Raw genomic sequence first — 25248 nt, 5'->3', positions numbered from 1 at the left:
TATTCAGTTGTATATAGACCCCTGCCTCGGGTGCCCACTACTTTTGAGTGCTTGCGGAGTTCCCCTTGAGTTCATGTTGAGCTCTAGCGGGATTCCTGGAGAGTTTACGTTGGTTGGAGAAGTTCAGGTGAAGGGAGTTCCAGTTGGTGTGGTGTTCCTGGAACAGCCGCAGTGGGTGGCGTTTGGGGGAGTTCCGGCAATAAAGGAGTTCCTATTTGAACCTACAAGTGCCTCATGGCGGCTTGGTTTTTTTGTGCCCAGCCAGACTGCAGCATATTCCCTTCTCACAAACTAGCAATTACTTTTATAACTAGAAAGACTCATAGCTTCATTTTGAAAAAAACAAATAAATTAGGAAACTACTAGAAGAGATAAGATATTATAAAATACAGTGTAAGGGTCCGGCGAAGCGTCGGAGACCACCAAGAGACCACTCATGCAATTGGCAGAAGGGGATTTATTGGGGATCCATTCCAGCGCGCTGGGGCTCCCGGCCCACTCAAGAAGGGAGGGCAGCCAAGGAGCCCCGGGCAGGGGTTGAGCAGTGCTTAAGTACACTTTTTGGGGAGGGTGGGGACTTTACACACATCATAGTCTCCTTTAACAAATCATCATATACCCCGGGAAAAATCAAACAACAATTCTTAGACTTGATTAGTACATTCATTGGCGGGAACAGGTTGGGCGGGGGTGATTGGTCACTCCTAAGCGGGGTACACATTCAAACTCATTGGTTTTGGGCCCTGGATGCCTACGTACCAGGCTACACAGGATCCTAAGTTATTAAACAACTAAATGGCCAGTAGGGCATTGTCTTAACTGCCTCAGGAATTTAACCCAGGCTTTGCAGTTTAGAAGCAGGTTTACAATGCCTGGTCCTTTACATTTTAACTCAGGCTTTGCAGCTTAGAAACTTTACCCTTTCAACAGCTCAGAGATAGAGCACTTGCTGAGCATGTATCAGGCCGTGGATTGAATCCCCAGCACTACAAAAAGAAAAAAGTAAACAGATCATATTAACTAAAACAATATATTAGAAGTAGTTTTGGGGGAAATAGATCACTTCAACTAAAAGATTATCTCTAAAGAGGACTAGGTGAGTGTGAGAGCAAGGCCCATTGCCTCCAGGCTTTGAAGGATATTTTCCTTCAAACAGAGGCAGCTTTCCATCTTCAAGTTGCCTGCTACACATTGTGGAGATCAATTTCAGGATGCAGAGATGCCCTAATCATAGGTCAAACTTGGCTCTGTTTTTTTCGTTTGTTGTTCTGCTGCTGCTGTTTAACCTTGGGAACAACAGCAAGGGCAAATCTAGGCTTTCCCAGCTCAAAACTTTCAAATGCTCCTTCATTTGTTCTAGAGTAGCAATCTTTCCAGGCCTTGTTTTGGCCAGGGGCTCCTGGTCCCAGCTCCCTGAACATTCCCTCCCCGCCCTGCCTCCTCTACCCCTTTCAGTGCACTTATAGATGGACACTGCCATGTACTGTACTAGCTAGAGACTATTGGTGTCCTGTTCTCTGCAGCGTAAACACATCCAGCTCTGCCCCCCACCCATCTCTACATGTAAATGGCATTCCTGATACCTCCTTAAACCGGCCATCAGTGGCCAGGTGACCTTGTTTAGCCCCAGTTTATTCTGTATCTTAAGACAAGTTCATTTTCTAGGTCTGTTTCCTTACCTCTAAAATGAAGAGTTAGAACTTATATTGTTTAAACGCTGCTTTGAAGGCAGAAATGTCTTCTTGTACCTCCCCCACCAAACCTCCCCCCAATACTAGTACACACCTGGCAAAATCTTACTGAATTGACAAAAATAAATTTTTTGGTTTCTACCCAGTGCTTGGCATCTAGGCTCAATAAATAACTACTGATTTTAATTGAATGTTTGGGCACCCCACCACATTTGTGCCCATATTCCAAAAGGACTTGATGACAGAAGACGGAAGCAACAGTGTCTCTGTCTTCAGGAAGTTTGAGTTTTGGTGTAGGAGGCAGACCTAGCTCGTCCATTTAACAAATATTTCCCCAACTCCAGTTAAGTGCAAAGGTGGAAAGTGAGGCAAGAGTATTTCCCAGGCTCCAGACCAGATTGCGAGATTGATTTCTGTCCGCCAGGGTCACAGGCAGATGTTTTGACCTTCTCATTGGTTGTCGCAGACCCTCCCTTATGTCAGCTAACCAATCCTGGACGCCCAGCCAATCAGTTGCGGGCTGGGGGTGGGACGCAGAGCTGGACGCTGCGCGGATTAGAGCCTAGTGGAGGATGTCCCGGCCTGGACGGTCCCGTGGTAGGAGGAGCACCGATGCCCGGCCCAGGCGAGCAGCGCTCACGGGACGCTGACCGTCGGGGCCATGGAGGACGAGCAGCCCGACAGCCTGGAGGGCTGGGTGCCACTCCGCGAGGATCTCTTCAGCTCACCCGAACGGCACCAGTTGCGCTTCCTGGTGGCCTGGAACGACGCGGAGGGCCAGTTCGCTGTGACTTGTCACGACCGCACGGCGCAGCGGCGGCGGCGGCGTGAAGGGTCCGCCCCGGAGCCTGCCGGGGCCGCGCCCAGTTGGGCTGGCCTGCTCTCGGCCGCGGGGTTCCGCGGCGCGCACCGGCAGCTGGCGGCGCTGTGGCCGCCCCTGGAACGCAGCTTCCCACAGCTACCGCCCGAGCTGGACGTGGCTGGCTGCGGGGCCGGGGACCGCGGGCGCGGGCTGTGGGCGCTAGTGTGGCCGGTGCGCGTTGGCCTCGGAGAGACGGCGCTACAGGAGCTCTGCGGGCAACTGGAGCGCTATCTGGCCGAAGCGGCCGACGGCTGCGGCGGTGTCACCGTGCGCGACGCGCTCTTCCCCGCGGACAGCGGCGCGGCTGACTGCGAGAGCCCGCACGAGCTCCGGGAGCGGGCCTTGCGCGCGCGGCGGGCCGAGGCGGGAGCGCGGCTGCACCAGGTATGCGCGGCGTCCGCTCCGCCGGTCGTCGTTGGCTGCGCGGGACCTTTTAGAGGATTTGCCGGCTCCGGGGGACGCAAAGACTACCCTCCGCGCGTGCCGAGAAAGGCGCAGGGTCACCCGCGCCTGTGCGGGGCAGCTGGGAGAAACTCGGAGGGACCGCGCATTAAGGCCTGGAGAGAGTTGGCTCATTCGGTTAGGTCAAAGTTTATTTTCAGTTAGGGCTAGGGCAGGCCCTTAACCTTTCTCCCGAAGATACTGGCAGAGCAGGATGTTGTAACCGGGAAAGCCCAGAAATACTGAAAGCAAAACTGAAAATAACCGGTCGCCGTGGCCGTCTATCCTTGGGAGGCTGAGGCAGGAGGATTGGGAGTTCAAAGCCAGCCTCGGCAATTTCTCGAGGCCCTAAGCAACTCAGTGAGACCCTGTCTCGAAATAAAATATTTTTTTGAAAGGGCTGGGATGCGGCTTAGTGGTTAAGCGCCTCTGGATTCAATCCCGGGTACAAACCAAACACACACACCGGAAAATAATCCATAACCTGTAGGAAACAATAGCATGGACTAAATATAAGCAATTGTAGATTCTCTAGGGAACACCAAGAATAGAGACAAGATGTTTTAGAGGATGAATTTACTAAGGAAATAGGTATTTAGTTTTTTAAGTAATAAAGACGATTAAGTGGAAACCCCACAGGAAGTGCACTTTATTCATCAGTTTAGAATGATAACAACAGGAGTGCTTCCCCCCCAGGCAATTTGAGAGAAAAAATTATTTCAGTGAATAAAAAGATTAGGAGAAATTAGGACTTCAATAGCAACAGTTCATTTAAGGAAAGCCAAGGTTTGGTGCCCGTACTCTTACCTTTTCTCATTATTGGACATATTAACCTGAATGATTTTTCTGTAAATTGCTTTGAGGAAGGGAAAGTGTAAGAGAAGAATTCCAGCATATTGCAGAAATCTTAATTACTGTATATTCCTTAAAGCTAAATTTAGGATGAACTTTCAAAACTAAAATGGTTTTATAAATGGAGTTTAGTGGGATCATTTTATACTGTGGGTTTTATGTGTAGCTATCTACACACCTACTAAGCATGTGTTGATTTTACTCCTCCTGCCTTGTACTGGGGATTGAACTCAGGAGTACTGTACCATTGAACTATATTCCAGCCCTTTTAAATTATTTATTTATTTATTTAAAAAAAAAATCAGACAGGATCTTACCAAGTTGCTGAGGGTTTGTCTCACCGAATTGCCCAGGCTTATCTTAGCTGGGATTAGGAGTGTGGGCCACCAAACCCACCTTGATTCTGCATTGTAATATGAGGAAACCAGGGGGATTTCATGCCAGTCTGCTTTTAATCTTCAGCTTGATCATTTCATATCAAACAGACTTGTTTTTCAGACACTTGATTTCTCAGAAGTGTTTTCTCCTTAAATTCCAGCATTTATGTATGATGTAGATATTATTATATCTACATAAAAGTTACACTTTTCCCGAATTGAAGTTTATTCAGGGATGTTATATAGTACTAGTGTAGTTCATACTGTTGAGCTAGGTGCTCACACTATTGTAATGCACCTGTTTACCTGGAACTTAAAAATAGGGTAGAGGGGTGAAAATTTAAAAACCTATCATGTCCATGGAAGTGTATGTAATCTTATTTAGAATAAAAAAGCAATTGATTCTAGAATTAAACCAGTTGATAATATTGCTAGTATCTACAAAATTTAGCTAAATGTTTGACTCTGGAATTTTTTCCTTAATAGCCTTAAGGAATAAGGCTGAAAATTTTCAGTTTTTAATCTTTGCATCTGTGTGTTTTAATCTTGGTGAGGGAAAAGTTTTTTAAATGTTACTATTGTTACCTGGATAAAACTACAGTTGAGATTAGGTCAGATTATTCTTAAGTAGAAAGATGGAAATTGAAGAATTTAAAAATGTGTTGGTTTAGCTGGGTGCGTTAGTGCATGCCTGTAATCCCAGCAGCTTGGGAGGCTGAGGCAGGAGGATTGCAAGTTTAAAGCCAGCCTCAGCAATCTAGCCGGGCCCTAAGTAACTTTGCAAGACCCTGTCTCAAAAATAAAAAATGGCTGGGGATATGGTTCAGTGGTCAAACAGAGCCCCTGGATTCAAAATATACTAAAAAAGAAAACAAACAAACAAAAGTATTGGTTGAGGGGCTGGGGTTGTGGCTCAGTGGTAAAGTGTTTGCCTAGCATGTAAGAGGCACTGGGTTCGATTCTCAGCACCACAAATAAATAAGTAAATAAAATAAAGGTCCATCAACAACATTAAAAAAATATAAATTGATTGAAAACAAATTTGTACCATTACTTGATTTTATTTTTTTCTCTTTTGGGGAAAAGATCATTTCCAAATGAGTTCACCTGGATTACAAATTGCTTGGTGCTCTGTATCAGAAACAGTGCTTAGCAGAGACTAGAGCCATAGTTGAGGCTCCCTGAATAAGTCTACTTTGTGGGTGGTTTCATGGAATATTTACTTTGGGGAATTAAGAGACTCAACTTGCTGAAGAAGTACTTGATGACATCTCTAGAATGTCTTTATGAGCTTTGAAAAAAGGAGTATGATCTCACCAAACCTTTAATTAGAATAGTTAAATGAAAAAATATCCATAATATTGGTCTTGGAGATAAATGCTATTAACAGTTGATGCCCCTTTGGGTCCTTTTCTCTCTGTACTTGGTACATAGTGGAGTTAAAATTTTGTGCTTTGGGGGCTGGGATTGTAGCTCAGTGGTGGATCCTTTGCCTAGCACATGTGAGACACCAAGTTTGATCCTCAGCACCACATAAAAATAAATCATGGGGCTGGGGTTGTGGCTCAGCGGTAGAGTGCTTGCCTTGCATGTGTGAGGCACTGTGTTTGATCCTTAGCACCAAGTTAAAAAAATAAATAAACAAAATAAAGGTATTGTGTCAATCTACAACTAATTTTTTTTTTTTTAAATTTGTGCTTTGCTTTTCCCTCATTAAATATTACAAAATCCGGGCTGGGGCTGTGGCTCAGCGGTAGAGCACTTGCCTAGCATGTGTGAGGCACTGGGTTCAATCCTCAGCACCACATAAAAATAAATAAGCAAAATAGAGGCATTGTGTTATCTACTACTAAAAAATAATTACAAAATCCTCATATTATTAAGCAGTCTTAAAAAAACAGTGTTGAAAAACTACAGTAATAATATTCTGCTGTGGATATATAATAATTTATTTAACCACATTTGTCTTCTTGGGCATTTTGATTGGAAGACAATAACATTTTCATTTTTAATTAGCATTTAAAATTGATGTATTGCTGGGCATGGTGGCCCATGCCTGTGATCCCAACAGCTCGGGAGGCTGAGACAGGAGGATTGCAAGTTTGAGGCCAGCCTTGGCAACTTAGCAAGACCCTTTGCAACTTAGACACTTGAAATTGAGTGTCTGAAAATAAAAATAAAAATGGGCTGGGATGTGACTCAGTGGTGAAGCAACCCTGGGTTCAATTCCTAGTATATAAAAAAAATGTAATCAAGTTGACAACATTAGCTTTCTTTAATTTTGTTTGGTATGATTTTATAAATAATGTGCAGATTTGAGCTTTATGTTTTGGCTTCTAGGTTCTTCAAGGACATGAAAAAGCCAACAACATGGTATCATTGATGAAAATTTATCAAGAGGAAGATGAAGCTTATCAGGAATTGGTTACTATGGCAACCATGTTCTTCCAGTATTTACTGCAGCCATTCAGGGACATGCGGGAAGTTGCAACTTTATGTAAGCTTGGTATTTTGGTATGTTTCCTTATATTTTTTTTTTTATCAGATATCTATCTGTTGTATATTTTTTTTTAGTCACAATTAAGTTTCCATCTGTATTTTACTTTCTTTGGGTTCATCTTGTATTTAATGATATTATAGCTTTATTGAATTTATATTTAAAATTAATTTTAAAAATTGGGGCTGGGGATTTAGCTCAGAGGTTCTGGATTTGCTCTTCAGCACCAATTAAAAAAAAAAGGAAAAATATTGATTAAAAATGAAGGCATTCAATGGGAAAAAAACTCTAAATGAACAGACATAACTTTCCTATTTTTATATATGAATACACAACCAGTGTAATCCACATGATATACAACCACAAAAATGGGCAGTTATATTCCATGTATGTATGATATGTCAAAATACATTCTACTTTCATGTATAACTAAAAAGAATTTTTAAATTTTTTTTAAATGAAGACATTTACATTGGTTATCTTCTCAACACCTTAAAAACTATAAATTTTAAAGGGTTAAACACTTTTTCTGCTGATATATAGGCTTTATTTTATTTTTTGAAGTGAAATGAAAAAGCTAGCCTGTTGCCCAGGTTATCTTTGAATTTTGGATCAAGTGATCCTCTTGCATAAGCCTCCTGAGTGGCTAGGGCTATAGTGTTTGCTACCGTGTCCTGCTTGATTTATTGATGTGATGTTTATTTACTTATTCAGCTTATTTTTCACCTCTAAGGACACCTGGTGATTTATTAGAAATAGTATGAAATTTAAGCAGCAGAGTCCTAGATTGTAATTCAGTAACTTAAACTTTATTAAGGCTGTCATCACTGATTTCACTTTTCCTAATTAGAAAAGATATTATTATTACTGTTGCATCCCAGAGGTGCAAATGAATCTAGAATCCAGAGGAAGTAAGTAGCTTGCCTTGGGTCTCAACAACTAGAATCAGAAGACATCAGAGAGTTTTCTTGATTTCTGCCCCCTGCACTGGGCCATCTTTCCACATGTACTCTCATGACCTCTGCCAGGTTTTTGTATTATAAAAATTGTATTTCATTTAGATGAACTAATGTCACTATAACTTGAAGATAAAGTTGTTCTGTTCATTATTTTGAAAGGCTGTTGTTTGGAGAGTCTTTACTGCCGTGTGTGTGTGTGTTTTAAGTAACAGGATTGTTGAGATATAATTCATAGACTGTACATGTAAAGTGTACAGTTCAGTGGTTTTTAGTGTATTCAGAGTTGTACAACCACCACTACTAATTCCAGAACATTTTTAACTCTCCCCAAACCATGTTTCTGCTAGCAGTCATTCCCATTTCACACCAACCTTAGACTATCACTAATCTACTTTTTGTCTCTGTGGATTTTTCTTTTCTAGACATTTCATGTAAGCAGAATCATGACTGGCTTGCTTTACCTGGCACAGTGTTCTCTTGGTTCACCTATACTGTAGCATGTCTCAGGACTTCATTTCTTTTATTGTGATTAATATTCATTAGAAGGATACACCACATTTTACTTATTCATTTAGCAGTTGATGGACATTTGGGTTGTTTCTATTTTTTTTGGCTATTATGAATAATGCTGCTATGAACATTTGTGTACAAATTTCTGTGTGGACATATGCTTTTATTTCTTTTGTATATGTCCTGAGGAGTGGAATTGCTGGGACACATGGTCATTTAATGCCTAAACTTTTGAAGGACTGCTAGTCTGTTTTCTAAAGCAAGTATATTATTTTATATTCTGACCAGCATAAATGAGGGTTCCAGTGTGTTCACATTATCATCAACACTTGTTATTGATATTCTCATTGATTATAGCCATCCTAGTGGGTGTGAAGTGATTTCATTATAGTGTGTGTGTGTGTGTGCACGCGCGCGCTGGAGATCAAACTCAGGACATCACACATGTGGGGTAAGTGCTCCACACTGCGCTACCTCCCCAGCTCCCCCCTGTAGCTTTGATTTGCATTTCCCTGATGGTTATCCTATATATATGATATCAGTAAATAATGCTTTGTAGACAGAAAATTGAATGCTGGACATCTTAGTTCAGGCTATTGTAACAATATATTGTAAACTGGGTGGTTTATAAAGCAATAGAATTTTTTTTCCCTTCATAGTTCTGGAGGATGGAAAATCCAAAATCAAGATGCTGGCAGATCTGGTTTGCAGTGATAGCTCACTTCCTAGTTTATAGGTGGTTGTCTTGCTGTACCTTCACATGGTGAAGAAAGAGAGGGATTTCTTGTCTTGTGTCCTTTCTATAAGGGTATTAATCCCGATTGTGAGTGCTCCACCCTCATGACTAATTACCTCCCATAGGCCCGCCTCCTCTTACCATAACATTGGGGATTTAGGCCTCAGTATATAACTTTAGGGGTGGACATGAACATTCAGTTCACGGGAATACATGTCATAATCAGGAGTATACAGAGTTTATTGTTTTTTAGGTGATTGTATTTTTTCTCCCTTAGAAAAGAACAATAGTCCTGAAAAGCTAATTGTCATGTCCCTAAAAGAAACCATAGAAACAGCTAACACTGAAAAAAAAAAAAAAAAAGAAACAGCTAACACTGGAGTGCTGTGGATCAGACTCTGCTTTGTGCTTAGTACAGGTCCCATTTAAGCAACTGTGTATTATTATTAATAGAGAGAAACATAACTTTACAGCATTCCTCTCCAAGAAAAGTTATTCTAGTAATGTAAAGTGAAAGTACCCCTTTGTTTATGCCTCAGAGTACCCCTTTGTTTTCTAGGTGGTGCCCAGCTTAGAGCCATGCTCATCCTCAATAAAGGATTGCTGAATGAATGGAAATTTAATTGACTAAGTAGTAATAATGAAAGTAGATATGACAATAAGTCTCCTTTTAAATTGCTAATGGCTGTACACTACTGTTATCTCTGCTCTCTGTAGAAATCCCTGGATGAGGATAATCTGGGTCCTAAAAGGGTAGTTGCCCTGCAGAAGGAAGCCAAAGAATGGAGCAGACGTGCTGAAGAAGCTGTTGTCTCTATTCAGGAGATCACTGTGAATTATTTTAAGGAAACAGTAAAAGCATTAGCAGGTGATAATAAAAAAAACATGCTATACTAAGCTGATTTTCATATTATTAAAAAAAAGTTGAGTGCCTCCTAATAATACCTGTGTTTTCTAGATATTGGGAATTATATAAAATAACTATAAATAGACACTGCACAGTCTGGTGAAGGGAGAGAAATGTTCATTTCATTATATATTCATTCAGCACATGGAAAATGGCGGTGGCAATAAGAGTCAGGGAGAAGAGAAACACTGGGTTTTGAAAGCCTATGGGAGAGAAACTGGGTTTGATCAGGGTGGTCACCAAAGTCCTGTGAGAAGTGATGTGTGCCCAGACATCTGAAGGGCTCATGGAAATTGAGAGGGCAAAAGAGTGTGCTGGATGAAATAGCATTTGCAAAAGGCTCTCTGGCTTGATGGCACCTGGCAGATATGAGGGGCTTAAAGAAAGCCCAGGGGCTGGATGGCAGAGAGTGCAGTGGGAGGGAGAATGCTCGGCAGGAGGGGTCAGACACCAGAATGCTTGGGGGTGGAGCAAACAACTTTTGTCTGATCTTACACTGTTGTTGATCATAGCCCCAGACAGGAAACAACCTCATGTCTGTCAATCAGTTTGATAAGATATAATATATTTATAAAACAGAGAACTATATAGCTATTAAGCACGATTCTCTATATCTGTTTAAAAATATTTTTTTAGTTATACATGGACACATAATATCTGTTTTAAAAATATTTTTTAGTTATACATGGACATACAATAATATTTTGTTTATTCATTTTTTTACATGGTGCTGAGGATCGAATCCAGTGCCTCACATGTGTGAGGCAAGCGCTCTGCCACCACGCCACAACCCCAGCCCTCTATATCTTTTTAAATGAACTATAAAAATCCCCCATATATTAAGTGAAAAAAAGCAATATAAAGCACAATGGTGATTGTAGTTTCTTTTAGTCAGATTATCTATATAGGCCTGTTTGTCTAGGTAGACACAGAAAAAGTCTGGACAGATATGTACCAAAGTGTAAGAAGCAATTGCTTCAGCTAGGTAGATCATGAGCTACTGTTTTTTTTTTTTTCTTTTTAATGAAATACCTGGACTTTTCTATTAATGACCACATATTACTTTTGTGATAATAAAAAATTATTAAAACAAAATTTCTTTAAAAAGAATGGTTTACATATAATAATGGGAAACAATAAACAAAGAATTAGCTCAGAATAAATTTTGCTCTTTTTAATGAGTTGTAATTTTATTTTATTAATTATAATCCAATAGGAATGCAGAAACAAATGGAACAGGATGGGAAGAGATTTGGCCAGGCTGCCTGGGCCACAGCCACTCCCAGATTAGAAAAACTCAAGCTCATGCTAGCTCGAGAGACCCTGCAACTCATGAGAGCCAAGGAGCTGTGTTTAAATCACAAAAGAGCGCAAATTCAGAGAAAGGTAAGATAAAGATAAATATAACTTTGTTTTTAAAATATACTTTTATTTTAGATAGCACCTTTCTATCTGGGTATTGTTAATGCAGTTCTTTTCTTATTCCAAATATCATCTTTAGTAGATAAGACTTTAGAGACTTATGGAAGGTTGACCATAAACTTTCCCTTTGATCAAGATATTTCTGAGATATCTTATTGTAGGATTATAATGACACCTCAATATTGAAGTGGGCAGTTTTCTACTCTACAATCAACCCAGCAATATTTTCAGTTTTTTTTTTTTTTTTTTTGGTAGCGCTAGAGACTGGACCCAGGGCTTCTTCACATGTGCTAAGCAGGTACTCTACCATTGAGCTACATCCCCAGCCCTTTTTATTTTTTATTTTGAGATCAGGTCTTGCTGAGTTGCTAAGGCTGGCCTTGAATTTGCAGTCTTCCTGTCTTACTTCCCTAGTCGCTGGGATTATAGGTATGTGCTATCATGCCTGACTCCAATATATCTTTAGAATAATTAAAGAGATGCTTCATCCAAGGATGAAGTTTTTTTTCTGTGATCTTAGGACTTTAAAACAGAACATTGTAAATACCTTTGTCATCCCAGACTTTTATAAGGAAATACCATAATCAGGTGGTTAATACAACACAAATTTATTTTTTACAGTTCTGGAGGCTGGAAGTCCAAGGTTAGGTGTCTTCAGATTCAGTGTCTGATGAGGGCCCTCTTTCTGGCTTGTGTACAGCCAACTTCTTGCTGTGTAGTCTCATGCATGGCCTTTCCTCAATGTGTGTCGGTGGAAAGAGAAAGAAAGTACTAAAAGAGCACTAAACCCTGGGCTGGGGTTGTAGCTCAGTGGTAGAGTGCTTGTCTAGCACGTGTGAGGCCCTAGGTTCGATCCTCAGCACCACAAAAAAACAGATAAATAAAAGAAAGGTATTGTGTCCATTTACAACTAAAAACAACAACATCAACAACAAAACCATACAAATAAAGAGTGGAAAGATAGTCCATATAGTGCCTCATTGCTATTTATTTTCCTCAGAACCTAAACATTTTCATGTTTCAGAGATAAGATAAAGTGTTTATAATGAACGTTGAATAACGAAATTTTACCTGAGTAGATGAAATGGAAAAATGTTTCTTTTTCCAGTGTGCTTTTTACACTTTAATACTAAATAAGTGAGAAAATACCCGGAATGCCTCTAAAGTTTACTTTAAAAAAAAAAAATTTTTAGTTGTAGATGGACACAATACCTTTATTTATTTATTTATTTATAATATTTATTTTTAAGTTGTAGTTGGACACAATACTTTTATTTATTTATTTATTTATTTTACATGGTACTGAGGATCGAACCCAGTGCCTCACATATGTTAGGCAAGTGCTCTACCGCTGAGCTACAACCCAGACCTAAAGTTTGCTTTTAACACACTAATTATTTTATTTTAACTTGTTCTTCTTTTTTCAATAATAACAAGGTGGAAGATCTTCCAGAACAAGAAAAAAATATACATGTTGTAGATGAATTAGAAATACAATATTATGAAATTCAATTGGAACTATATGAGGTTAAATTTGAGATATTAAAAAATGAAGAAATACTTCTTACTACACAGCTGAACTCTATTAAAAGACTTATAAAAGGTAAATTTATTTTATATAAGATCAAAATGTTTAAATACACACTTGAAAAATATAAAAATAGTATCACTTTTCTGTAACACCTGTTGAAATTTTTTGGTTTCCTTTCCGTGTTTTTTTATTAAAATAATATATTTATCCCACTGGCTCAGGAGGCTGAGGTGAGAGGATCCCAAATTCAAAGCCAACCTTAGCAACTTAGTGAGGCCCCAAGCAACTGAGTGAGACTTTATGTCTAAATAAAATATAAAAAAGGACTGGGGATGTGGCTCAGTGGTTAAGTGCCCCTGGGTTCAATACCTGGTACCACACACACACACACACACACACACACACATATTCATTGTTAAAAAAGGAAGAACCTCAAGCCCATTTTTTTTTTTTTAAATATTTATTTATTTTTTAGTTTTCGGCGGACACAATATCTTTGTTTGTTTGTGGTGCTGAGGATCGAACCCGGGCCGCACGCATGCCAGGCGAGCGCGCTACTGCTTGAGCCACATCCCCAGCCCTCAAGCCCATTTTTTTAGAGAATCTTAGTGGTATATTTGTAAACTTTGTAGCCTTTTTAATATGTCAGATGTACATAAATGAATATCAATTTTTAAGGTAAAACTACATAAACTATTCGGTAACATCTTTTTCATTTAATATATAATAACCATCTTTTCATTTCAGTAAGTAATAAAAACATCAGAATTTTAATGGCTGCATAGTATTCCATTGTATAGATGTACTGTGATTTCCAGTTTTTCACTGTCTCAATTAGCAGATTAGCAGAGAATTCTTTTTTACACATATATCTATATGTAGGATAAATTATTTCCTAGAAATAAATTTCGGAAGATAGAATTATTGGGTTAAGGACATTGTGTATTTTATATCTTAAAACATTTCTGTTAAAACAACATGATAACAATGTTTGCAAACTGGAAGTTCCTCCTGGTTTAATAATTTTCTTCATGTATACCCTGAACATACTATTTTCTGATTTCTAAATTGCATGCACACAGTGCCCCTCTAGAGATTATACAAAATGAAGCTCTTGTCAGCAGAGTATGAGAGTCTTTGCTTTTCCATACTCATGCCATCCTTTGACATTTTTGGTTACTTTGTAGAAAAAATGGCATCTTCTAATTTTAATTTATTTAATTATAAGTCATACCAAATACAATTTTTTAAAAAGTTTATGGGCCATTTATATTTATTTTATGAACTTCCCAGTCATGATCCTTGCTCATTTTCCTTCCAAATATTTATTTTCCATATTAAGGATATTATTCAATTGTTTGTCAAACAATTAGGAGTTTATTTTTCTCCTCATATTCTTAGTTCCAATCACTAATTTTAAAAACATTCTCCCCCACTGATTTGAATGGCTGTGTCTCATATCCAGAATCATTACATTGACTTTGAACTGTTTGTGAGTTTTTACTGTCCTATACTGACTTGTGAGTGTCTTCCCACCTTTTTAGCATCTGGTAGGGCAAGCACCCCTTATTAATCCTGCACAAGTTTTTTGACTATTTTCACTTCTTTATTCTTCCAGATAAACTTTATAATCACTGTGGCAAGTTAAATAAAACAAAACAAAAACAACCAAAAACCCACTGGAATTTTTGGGATGGTGCTTAAAATTAGACATTACTTTGGGGAGAACTGTAAATCTTTCCAATTTTGATTCTTCCCACCCAAGATCATGGTATGTCTCTTTATTTTTAAAAATCTTTTTTCCCCTAAAGGTCCTCCAAGTTTAATAATTTTTTCATGTAGATTCTGAACATATAGTTTAATCCTAAGTATTCAAAAATTTTTTCAGTACTTTCAAGTTATAAGCATTTTACATATTTAGGAAAAATGTCTATTTAAAAAAAAAGTTAATCTGGAAGAATGTAAACTAAATTATATATAATGTCTTCATCTGGGAATGGTACTCAGTAGTTTTGGGGAAAAGAAAAAAAATCACCTTTTATTTAATGCAATTCTGTAGGATTTGGATTTGTTATATATATTAAGCGTACATTTTAAAATATCAATATGTAATCAAGATTAAATAAAAATAAGGCAACTTTCTGGTGTGCTGCCAGTATAACTTTCCTGTCTGGAGGGCAGTTTGGCAAGAGGTATCAAGAGTTTTGAATATTTGTCAGTTAAGGAAGTGCTAGGCAAATGCTCTACCCCTTATTACTCTATTTCTTCATAAGTTTTATGACTATAATATACACAAAGATTTACACACAGAGATGTTCATCACAGAAGTAGATAATAATGGAATGATAAAATGTTCTTACAATAGAGAATATCTTAAATTAGAGAAAACTATGTTGCCATTAAAATTTTATTTCTAACACATGGAGAATGTTTTCTTAGAACTCTGTTGACATGTCTAAATACATGTGGTATGTGTATATATGTACATAAATGGTAATAGTGATTTTCCTCCATAATAAAATTATAAGTAATCTTTGTTAACATTAAAAAACTATGCATTATTTTTTTAAACTTAGTGCCTCCCTGTTGCTGAGGCTGGTTTTGTTTTGTTTTGTTTTGTTTTGGGGTGATGCTGGGGATTGAACCCAAGGCCTTGTGCATGCGAGGCAGGCACTCTACCAACTGAGCTATATCCCTAGCCCCTATGCATTATTTTTTTATAGCAAAATATGTTTCAAGAAAATTATTAATACATTTTTAGAGAAACAGGATGAAGTTGTCTATTACGACCCGTGTGAAAGTCCAGAGGAACTTAAAGGTATGGATCATGTAGCCGACTTGCAACATGGTGGAAATTTGGAGGTGAAAGAACTCAGCTTGCAGTGCCAGAAGCTGGAGGCCAAACGGGGCAGGATCTGTGCCAGGAGAGCCTCGCTCAGGAACAGAAAGGTAGGTACCCTAGCTGGATTTTTCTCTTTTCTTCCAGGGATTTCTTATTTTTTTTAATTTTTATTTTATTTTATTTTATTGTTGGTCGTTCAAAACATTACATAGTTCTTAATACATCATATTTCACAGTTTGATTCAAGTGGGTTATGAACTCCCAATTTTACCCCGTATACAGATTGCTGTATCACATCAGTTACTCTTCCATTGATTGACAAATTGCCTTTCTAGTGTCTGATGTATTCTGTTGTCTGTCCTATTCTCTACTATCCCCCCTCCCCTCCCCTCCCCTCCCCTTTTCTCTCTCTACCCCTTCTACTGTAAATCATTTCTTCGATTTGTATTATCTTGTCTTACCCCTCCTTTCCTCTTATATGTCATTTTGTATAACCCTGAGGATTGCCTTCTGTTTCCATGCGATTTCCCTTCTCACTCCCTTTCCCTCCCACCTCTCATCCCTGTTTAATGTAAATCTTCTTCTCAAGCTCTTCGTCCCTACCCTGTCCTTGTTTACTCCCCTTATATCAAAGGGGTCATTTGGTATTTATTTTTTAAAGATTGACTAGCTTCACTTAGCATAATCTGCTCTAATGCCATCCATTTCCCTCCAAATTCTATGATTTTGTCATTTTTTAATGCAGAGTAATACTCCATTGTGTATAAATGCCACATTTTTTTTATCCATTCATCTATTGAAGGGCATCTAGGCTGATTCCACAATCTTGCTATCGTGAATTGTGCTGCTATGAACATCGATTTAGCAGTGTCCCTGTAGCATGCTCTTATTAGGTCTTTAGGGAATAGACCGAGAAGGGGAATAGCTGGGTCAAATGGTGGTTCCATTCCCAGCTTTCCAAGAAGGGGATTTCTTATTTTATAAAAGAGAGAGAGGTATTGAAAAATAAGACTTTTTTTTTTAACCAAACAGTGATTAATTTTTGTGTTTGTAGATAACAATGGCTCCCATCAAATATATTTTAAATATTATTTTTTTAAATTGTTTCTTTGGGGATTTAAGCATTTATCATAATCTCCAGATTGTAATTCACTCATTCAACAATTATTTGTTGAATGCCCACTGTATATACAGCTGTTTTTAAAATCATGCTAGGATTTCTAATAATCAGTTGTAGCAAATTCTAAAATATATTTTATTATAAATTATGTATTACAAAAAAATCAATCATATATGCAATATTCAGCTCATCGACCTTATATTTGCTGAGTGGTTATTTCTTAATTTTTAAAAACTGCATGATTACTAAAATAATAACATAAAGAGATTTACTTTTTCCAACAGAAAAGAAAGCTCTATTTCATGGAATTACTCATATTTTTTTTCTCTTATTTGAATTTAAAAAAACATGAACATCGTGCCATCTTTTCTATATTGCTCTTTCAGGAAAATACAAATGATTTTGTAAAAAAAATTGCTAGAATATGTCCTTTGCAGGTCTATGATTAAGAACTGTAGCTTCTAGATTTAGGAGCTGTCCTTCAGATATCTGAAGATTCACAGGTGTTTGCCTTTTGCTCCACATTTCAGAACACTGTGGACACTGGGCAGTCCCTTTCGGCCCTCCATGGTACTGTAAGACCATGGCGAGATGGAGCGGTGCCTCCACCTCCTTGGCAGGATAGACTTGGAACATTGACCTTCACCTTCCAGATCATCCCTTCCTCCCTGCCCCAGTTAGGAAGCTCTTGCCACTGGGCTGTGACAATGCTGGAATTTAGATGGCACTGGGTCCACAGGGTGGGAGCTGAGATCAGCCTCCAGAGTCCAACTTGGGTTGAAGTCACAGTTTGGCCACTTGGTAGCCATGTGACCTTAGGAGAATTACTTAAATCTCTTTTGAGCTCAGTCTTCTTATCTGTTAACAGGAAAATCATAGCAATGATACAGATCTCATGGATATTATGAGAATAAAATGTTATAAGGCATATAAAGTGCTTGGCACTGAGGCTGGGACCTAAGACATAGTCAATACTAAATGTTAGAATTATCATTATATTATTTTCCACATGTGCATTAATACATTAATGGTTAGACATAGGTGAGATATAGTTTAAAAAATAATTTTTTAGGTGTAGTGATTATGGAAATCAGTTTGGAGGTTCCTCAAAAGACTAAGAATGTAACTAGCACATGACCCAGCTAACGCCTCAGTATTTATCTAAAAGAATTAAAGACAGCATCTACAGGGATACTTGCATACCACTGTTTATAGCAGTATAATTCATAATAACCAAGTTGAAACTAGTCTAGGTGCCGGTCAACAGAGGAATGGATAAAGAAAATGTGGTATCTACATAATGGAGTTTCACTCAGCCATAAAGAAGAGTGAAATTATGGCATCTGTGGTAAATGGATGGAAATGGAGACTATCATGAAGTGAAACAGCCAGACTCAGAAAGTGTTGAATATGTTCTCCCTTATGTAGAAGCTAGAGAGGAAAAGGGTGGTAATGGAGGATCTTGTGAAAATAGAAGGGATACCAGTAGACTAGATGAAGTCGACCAGGGGAGAGAAAAGGAAGGTACTAGAGAACAAAGCTGACCAAATTATGTGCATTTTTGAATATGGAACAACAAAATTCACTGTTATGTACAATTATAATGCACCAAAAAAAAAAAAAAAAAGAAATGGGAATTGCTTGTTTGTATGCCCCCTCATTGTTGGAGGATCACTTGTTCATCTTTCAAGGTTCTCTCCTGGGAACAAATTACTCATGTAAGCGGCCAATTAGCCCTTCTCACACGAGTAGGGATGGCAATACCCTTGAGACACAACAGAAGCTAATATTAATGAATGCCTTACACCATAGTCCAGATGCAATGCTTTTGTCTTTTAATCTTTTATGCCACAGCCATGGTAATATTAAAAACCATGTAGGTGATGTGTATTATTCCATTAGGATCAGTGCAAAGAAAACCATCGGCTCAGATTGCAACAGGCTGAAGAAAGTACAAGATATTTTCATCAGCATCATAGTATTCAAATGGTGAGTAGCTGAAAGAAAATGTTTTGTATTTGCATGATGTGACGCTGTGGCCTGTACGTGTGGGAACCCAGGCTTTGTTGTCTAGATGTGCAGCCCTCGCTCTTCCCATCTTGCAGCTGGGTACAGGCACGGTGGGTGGGTAACGTTGAGTCACAGCCCCTTTCTTTGTCAAGACCCATCTTGCTTGTGTTTCAAGACATATAATGAGAATTCTGAGCACCTTATAAATACATTTGTTTAAATATAGAAAAGAGACAAAATAAAAGAAGAGGAGCAAAAGAAAAAAGAGTGGATAAACCAAGAACGCCAGAAAACACTCCAGCGATTAAGAGCCTATAAAGAGGTAAGTTCTAGAAATGATCATCTCACTTTTTCAGGGAAAATAAAAGCAGATCACTTATCCTAGGAGAAAAGTCTTAAGTATTATGAACAGATGACTCAGAATATGAAATGCTTCAGAAATACTATTATTTGTGGCATATCAGTGTTTCCAAAGCCCTGCTAAAACATCTGGTGCATTGACAGCACAACATGGTTGGGTTCCTACTCCCTGGTCCTCGCCAGTGGTGCTAGCTGTGCCCACTGGGACTCATTCAGACCAGCAGGGAAAATTGAAAATAATTTAACTGCCCTCAATTTTAACTGGCCTTTCCCCATCATTTGTAATAAATTCGACTCAGGGGCACTTTGCCACTAAACTACATTCCAGCCCTTTTTTGATTTTTTATTTTGAGACAGAGTCTTGTTAAGTTGCTTAGCACCTCACTAGGTTGCCAAGGCTGGCCTTGAACTTGTGATCTTCTTGCCTTAGCTTCCCAGGTTGCTGGGATTACAGGCATGTGCCAGCACACTTAGCTGTGATGAATTCTTTAAAATGTCACCAAGGAAGCATTATGACCTAAGTGTAGTGAAAGTGCTCTATTAAAAGTGAACAACTTATTTTTTTTAAAATTAAAAAAGTAAATAAGAACTTATTTAAGAATATAATTGAATTTATTGACTCTAAAAATAGACCTGATCTCCTCCTCCCGTTGCTCTTCAGAAAGACCCTGATTTCACATTGTACCAGATCAAGGCCTGAGTCGAAGTAGGAAGGATGAACGGAAGGGGGGCTACAGGAATCCCAGATGGTTGTGAAGCCAGATAGAGAGAAGCTGGCTGTCCGTGCCACCACCAGGGTACCAATGCAGGGAATGGAACCTGCTGGGAGGGATCCAAGGGCAGTGACTCTGTCCTCTTGGTCCTGACTCCGCAGGTCAGGAAGTTGGATGGCAGTATGGAAAATCAGCCTCTCAAATGTGGATGGAATAAAGATTCGAGGGGTAGAGAGATTACAATGGCAGACTCAGGCCTCCTAAGCTCCCAACAGACTGTAACAGTGAGTTAAAATCTTAACAGGCTGACCTTACTTGGGATAAATGACGCTTTTCTTAGTTCTTGATAGCCTGTACCAGAGATGTACATTGGCATAGGGTGGATAGGAAGGCTTTAATGGAGTGGGAGAGAATGAGTGGCTTAAATGCAGAGCGAAAGAGTCTTGAAGATTTAATTTCCTTCAGCTTAATGTGAGTCACTGTATGATGAAAGCTCATTGAGGTCTGGGGCTTGTTGCCATTACTTTGATGTTTATCCTGGAGAAAGAAGAATGTGGGGAAAGAGAGAAGTACTCTGAGTTTATCATAAATTGCCCAATGTGTGTGTTTTCAGTTTACATTAGTAGTATTGTTGGGCACAGTGAGACATGACTTAATCTCATCAACTCGGGAGGCTGAGGCAGGAGGATTCCAAGTTGGAGGCCAGCCTCAGCCACTCAGTGAGACCCTGTCTCAATGATAAAAAGTATAAAGGACTGGGGATGTGACTCAATGGTAGAGCACCCTTGGGTTCAATCGCAGTACTGAAACAAATAAATAAAAGTGTCATATTGTATGCATTTTTTGCCAGTTTCTTTAACTTCTTTAACTTTCTGTTTTTGAGATTTATTCATGTTGCTCTAGTTCACTTTAATGGCTTCTTGGTATTACATATTTTGTTTTATTGGCAAATCTGTGCCTTCTTTAGGGAAGCTTCCCACCACAGTTCTTTGTAGTATTAGATGTTTCTTTATCAAAAGAATACCTAAGACAGCAGAACTTTTCAAAGTTAATTTTTTTTTAATTATGAAATTTAGTCTAAGCCTGAAAGTTAAGAAATATCCATATTCTCTTTTATGTCTGTGTTTTTCATAAACCTTTTACCCCAATGTTTATAATCATAATACCTATTATTTTTATATCCTGCTGTTTTTATTTAATGCAATGTCATAATTTTTTTCTTTAGTGTTTCACAGGCTTTGTACTATTTCAGCTTTTTCATGGCTGCTTACTATATTAAATAAATTTGACATAATTTTCAACTAACTTCTTGTTGTTGGCATGTAGAGCTCCTAACTTTTCATGCTAAGAATATTATGAATATTTTTATCTCTGTGTATTCATTCATACCTTCATTTTATTACAGAGAAGGTAATACTTGGTCAAAGAATATAAATGCTTCTTTTTTAGCACATAAGAATAGATTGAGTAGCGAGGAGGCTAGACAAAGGATGGGGAGCCACTATGCATATGTCAGTGTTTATTTACAGATTTGTTCTTAGATGGTTTCAGCATGTTGATAGTCTGCATTTGTGTCAAATTTCTTGCAACCATGTTTTATTTTCAGAAATATTCAGTTCAATCCTTACAGCAGACATCCTGCTCGGAACCCGGGACTCCAAACCTGCCAGCTGACCTTCCCCGGCAGAGGTCCTCACCAGTTTCTCATCCTGTGTCAGCCGCTCTCCCGTGCTCTGCGAAGGCCCAAAGCGCTCCTCTCGTACCTGAAGTTTGTACTGAGAAAACCCCCAAGGATCGAGACTATCACAGAAATATCCCTGTCCAGATTTTTGTTCCAGTTGGTGACCGAACACACTTTAAATCCAGTGAAGAGCTGTCATTGTCCCCACCACAACAACAACCTCCTCCTCCTCCTCCTCCTCCTCCTCCTCCTCCTCCTCCTCCCCCCCCTCCCCCCCCACCCCCACCGCCTCTCCCTCTACCTCTTCCTGCTCTGGCCTCTTCTCAAGCTGCCAATCATCGGAACTTAGGTCTTGGAACTCGGGTAAAAGATGATCAGCCACGTTCTCTAGTGTGTGGGTCACCTGCTGAGAGATCACCCAGTTCCTTGGAAAGTTTTCAATGCCCAGGTAACCTGCTGGAATTCTGTCCATACTCCCAGGGGTTGTTAAGCTGCTCAAGCATTCTAGCTTTAGAAGCTACCATCTGCAAATAAATATATTTCAGAATTCTCTGGTCTTAAAATATTCTAGTATCTGTTGACTTGAGTATTAGTCTTTCACTGTAGTTTGTACAACCCGAGTTTGATGAATGCTAACTTAGCCTGAAAAAAACATCTCTTTTGCTCATGTGGCTCGGGATTTCTGAGGCTGTTAAAGAATCAGTCTATTCAGGGGCTGGGGGTGTAGTTCCGTGGTACATCAGTTGCCTAGCATGTGTAAGGCCCTGGGTTTCACCCCTAGCACAACACACACACACACACACTCAGTATATTTTAGTTTTCTTAACACTTCAGTATGTATCTGATTTCTGCCATTGAATTTTCAGTACTGCTTTACTGTAGATTTTCTGTTGCATTTGAGGCCTTTACAGGATTAAATGGTTGCATTTTAAGAAGGATACTGCTTGCACATTATTCTGTTATATTCTATTGCATTGTGTATTAGCCAGAATGTAGAATGACTGATGGGGAAAAAGTGGGTCACTTTTTGTCAGCAAGTACAGTAAACTGAATACATTTGAAAATTTGTTTAACAAGGCTGTAGTTCTCCATGATTCTAATCATCACTTCATACATAGACTGTTGAGGATACCAGCTTAAACGTGCCCAGATTTGGAGCCTACTGCTTTAGGAGGGTTTGTGTGTTCAATAAATCTTAGCAAAATACTATGTACACTTACTGGCCCCAGGCACAATTGAAAATGTCACTCTCTCAGGTGGAGACCCAATGGCCCTTTTCCACAAGGTTTGTGATAACATCACATGAAAGGAAAGTGAGCACTTGTGTGCCTGTGTCTATGTCAAGAGTTTGGGTGTAGGCAGGTTGATGGGGGTACCTGTTCTAGCTCAGGCTTAATTCTCACGTTGTGGGGGCTCTATTCAACTCAAACACTGAGAATAAGAAGAAAGTATGAATTAGTGCCAGAAAATGCCCGTGGTTATGAAACCTATTACTCCCAGAGGGGAATTGTCATCAGTTATAGGTTTAAATCCAAAGTGAAGTAGCCCTTGTCAGCCAACTAGAAATGACTCTTAATCTTGAAGGCCTCCCTGGAAGATGTCTAATTTAATGGCCACATCTTACTCCTGCATCCAGTAGGAGATAAATATTTTATCTTTTCAGGGTCTCAGGGTGTCAGAGTGTAAAATAGCTTCTCTCCAGTATCTGGAAACTTTGAGCTAATGTGTGTTTTGACAGTATTCACACCCTTAAAAATAGAGCATGTAACCACTCCAGGGTGACGTGGGTGGAATTAAACACTACACAGAAAACAGTGCCAGGGCCACCCCCTCCCTGTTCATTGAGCCACTGATTAGAATTTTACTTCAAGCCTTTTTGTGTGTGGAAACCTACTCACTTCATTGTCACAGAATGGGTCATCAATGACTAATATCCAAGACTGGAGTTAGAGAAATACAGCAGGGTACATTTAAAAAAAAAAAAAAAGGATATTTTCTAAGTGGAAAGAGAAATGGAGGAGATAAATTTAGAGGGATCTAACTCAGGTACAGTGGGTCTTATTATTTCCACCCCAGGCATCTATAACTCTCTTTAGGGTGTCTTGAAAGCAGTCATTCTAACAAAAGGTATATATGACTGTTCCTGAAAATTGCTAGGGCTTTGAAGACGGTAGTGGAAAGTAAGTAGTCAAGATAGAATATGAGCTATTAAATATCCTGGGGCTGGGGAAGTAGCTCGGTTGGTAGAGACTCACCAAGTATGTGCAAGGCCCTGGGTTCTATCCCAGCACCACAGCCACAAAACAGAACGACTGTCCTGGATTCAGAGAGCTTATCATTGGTCTGTCTAACAGGTAACCAACGCTTTGTCAAATGGACTGATGATTATTTGAATCATGGCATTAACTGCTTTTCCTAGCTTTAGCACAGTAATGCTCTGGCAGCATGATACTGACGTAGCACTTGCTCTGTTTGCTCAATTTCAGGATCTATGGATGAAGTGTTGGCCTCCTTAAGGCACAGCAGAAGCCCTCTCCAGAAAGCGGAAGTGCCCTTTTCACCTGCTTCCCGCACGTCAGTCAACGAGCACATTCTGGCTGCCATAAGACAAGGGGTAAAACTAAGGAAAGTCCACACAGACTTGGGCTCAGGCCTCAGCGACAAGCCAACCAGTGACCTAGAGAGGAGCATTAAAGCTGCACTCCAAAGAATCAAGAGAGTGTCTGCTGACTCAGAGGAAGACAGCGATGAGCAGAGCCCCAGCGAGTGGGACCATTAAGCATGTCTCTAAGTCTGACAAAGGTAGATGGGCCACACAACACCTGAAAAGATCAGCAAGGCGCCTGATGCAGTGACGCATACCTGGAATCCCAGCAACTCGGGAGGCTGAGGCAGGAGGATGGCAAGTTTAAGGCCAGCCTCAGCAATTTAGAGAGACCCTGTTTCAAAGTAAAAAATAAAGGGCTGGGAATGTATCAATAGTGGAGCACCCCTGGGTCAATCCCCAGGATCCAAATATATATACATTAGTGAGGTTTGGGGTAAGACATTGCAACTTGGATTTGGTGTTGTGGCTTTTAAAGCTGAGAAGGGAAGCACACATGTGACCATTACATACCAACCCATAGGTAGATAAGAAACCCATGTGAGCGTCACTGGCCTAAAAGAATAGTACATATTTTTCTCCATGGGTAATCTAGGATCATTCCTTGATTCTGAAAGAAGTTTACACTACTCTGGTAAACAGCACTATTAGACTACTGACTGTTCTCCTGTGCATACAGCATAGTGGTTCCTCACATTTAAAAGGTTTGTATGTGAATATTATTTTAGCAATAATAAGAGTAAATTGCTTCTATATTCAGAAACTATTTTAAATACTTAAATAAAATTTATTTTATATGTCAAGCACTATGTAAACTCATAATAAAGAATTATTTATAATCCATTGGTGTCAGTCCTGAGGAAATGGAAACAGTCTCTTCACTGCTGTAAAAACCAAGCCTTCCTTGCTTCTTTGCCTGGAGGGTTTCAGATAATGGTGGGAGAATAGTGTTGGTCCTCTCAGGAACTGAACTCTTAGGCTACAATCTTTTTCTCCTTCTTGCTTTGTATTAAAATTAGCTAGGTACAGTGGTGGAAGCCTGTAATCCCAGAGACACAGGAGGCCGAGGGCTGGAAGATTGCAAGTTCAAGGCTAGCCTGGACAACTTAGTAAGACCTTGTCTCAAAAAATA

At 39.3% G+C, this 25248-nt stretch overlaps 1 protein-coding gene across 4 annotated transcripts; it reads left to right on the top strand.

Moving 5' to 3' along the window:
- On the top strand, positions 1 to 24914 carry Whamm (WASP homolog associated with actin, golgi membranes and microtubules). 4 transcript variants are annotated; one of them, XM_077799737.1, is made up of 11 exons: positions 1 to 2937; positions 6564 to 6737; positions 9643 to 9793; positions 11049 to 11218; positions 12692 to 12857; positions 15547 to 15734; positions 18650 to 18736; positions 18984 to 19079; positions 19992 to 20114; positions 21437 to 21959; positions 23998 to 24914. In XM_077799737.1, the coding sequence occupies exons 1-11, from the start codon at positions 2353 to 2355 to the stop codon at positions 24288 to 24290; spliced, it is 2556 nt and encodes an 851-aa protein (XP_077655863.1). In that variant the 5' UTR covers positions 1 to 2352; the 3' UTR covers positions 24291 to 24914. The 4 variants fall into 4 exon arrangements, with proteins under 4 accessions (XP_077655863.1, XP_077655861.1, XP_077655864.1 ...); XM_077799735.1 differs by having other exon boundaries at positions 1 to 3132; XM_077799738.1 differs by lacking the exon at positions 19992 to 20114.
- Positions 24915 to 25248: the final 334 nt, after the last annotated feature.

The sequence above is a fragment of the Urocitellus parryii genome, chromosome 6, assembly GCF_045843805.1.
Source record: "Urocitellus parryii isolate mUroPar1 chromosome 6, mUroPar1.hap1, whole genome shotgun sequence".
NCBI classification, from domain to species: domain Eukaryota; kingdom Metazoa; phylum Chordata; class Mammalia; order Rodentia; family Sciuridae; genus Urocitellus; species Urocitellus parryii.
This window is presented reverse-complemented; position numbering and strand designations above follow the sequence as displayed.

Bases quoted from the DNA above. Each gene is read 5' to 3' on its own strand.
- Whamm (XM_077799735.1), top strand. From the start codon at position 2,353: ATGGAGGACGAGCAGCCCGACAGCCTGGAGGGCTGGGTGCCACTCCGC. The intron at 3,133-6,563 runs GTTAGGTCAAAG...TTTGGCTTCTAG, and splicing joins GGAGAGAGTTGGCTCATTCG to GTTCTTCAAGGACATGAAAA. The intron at 9,794-11,048 runs GTGATAATAAAA...ATAATCCAATAG, and splicing joins AACAGTAAAAGCATTAGCAG to GAATGCAGAAACAAATGGAA.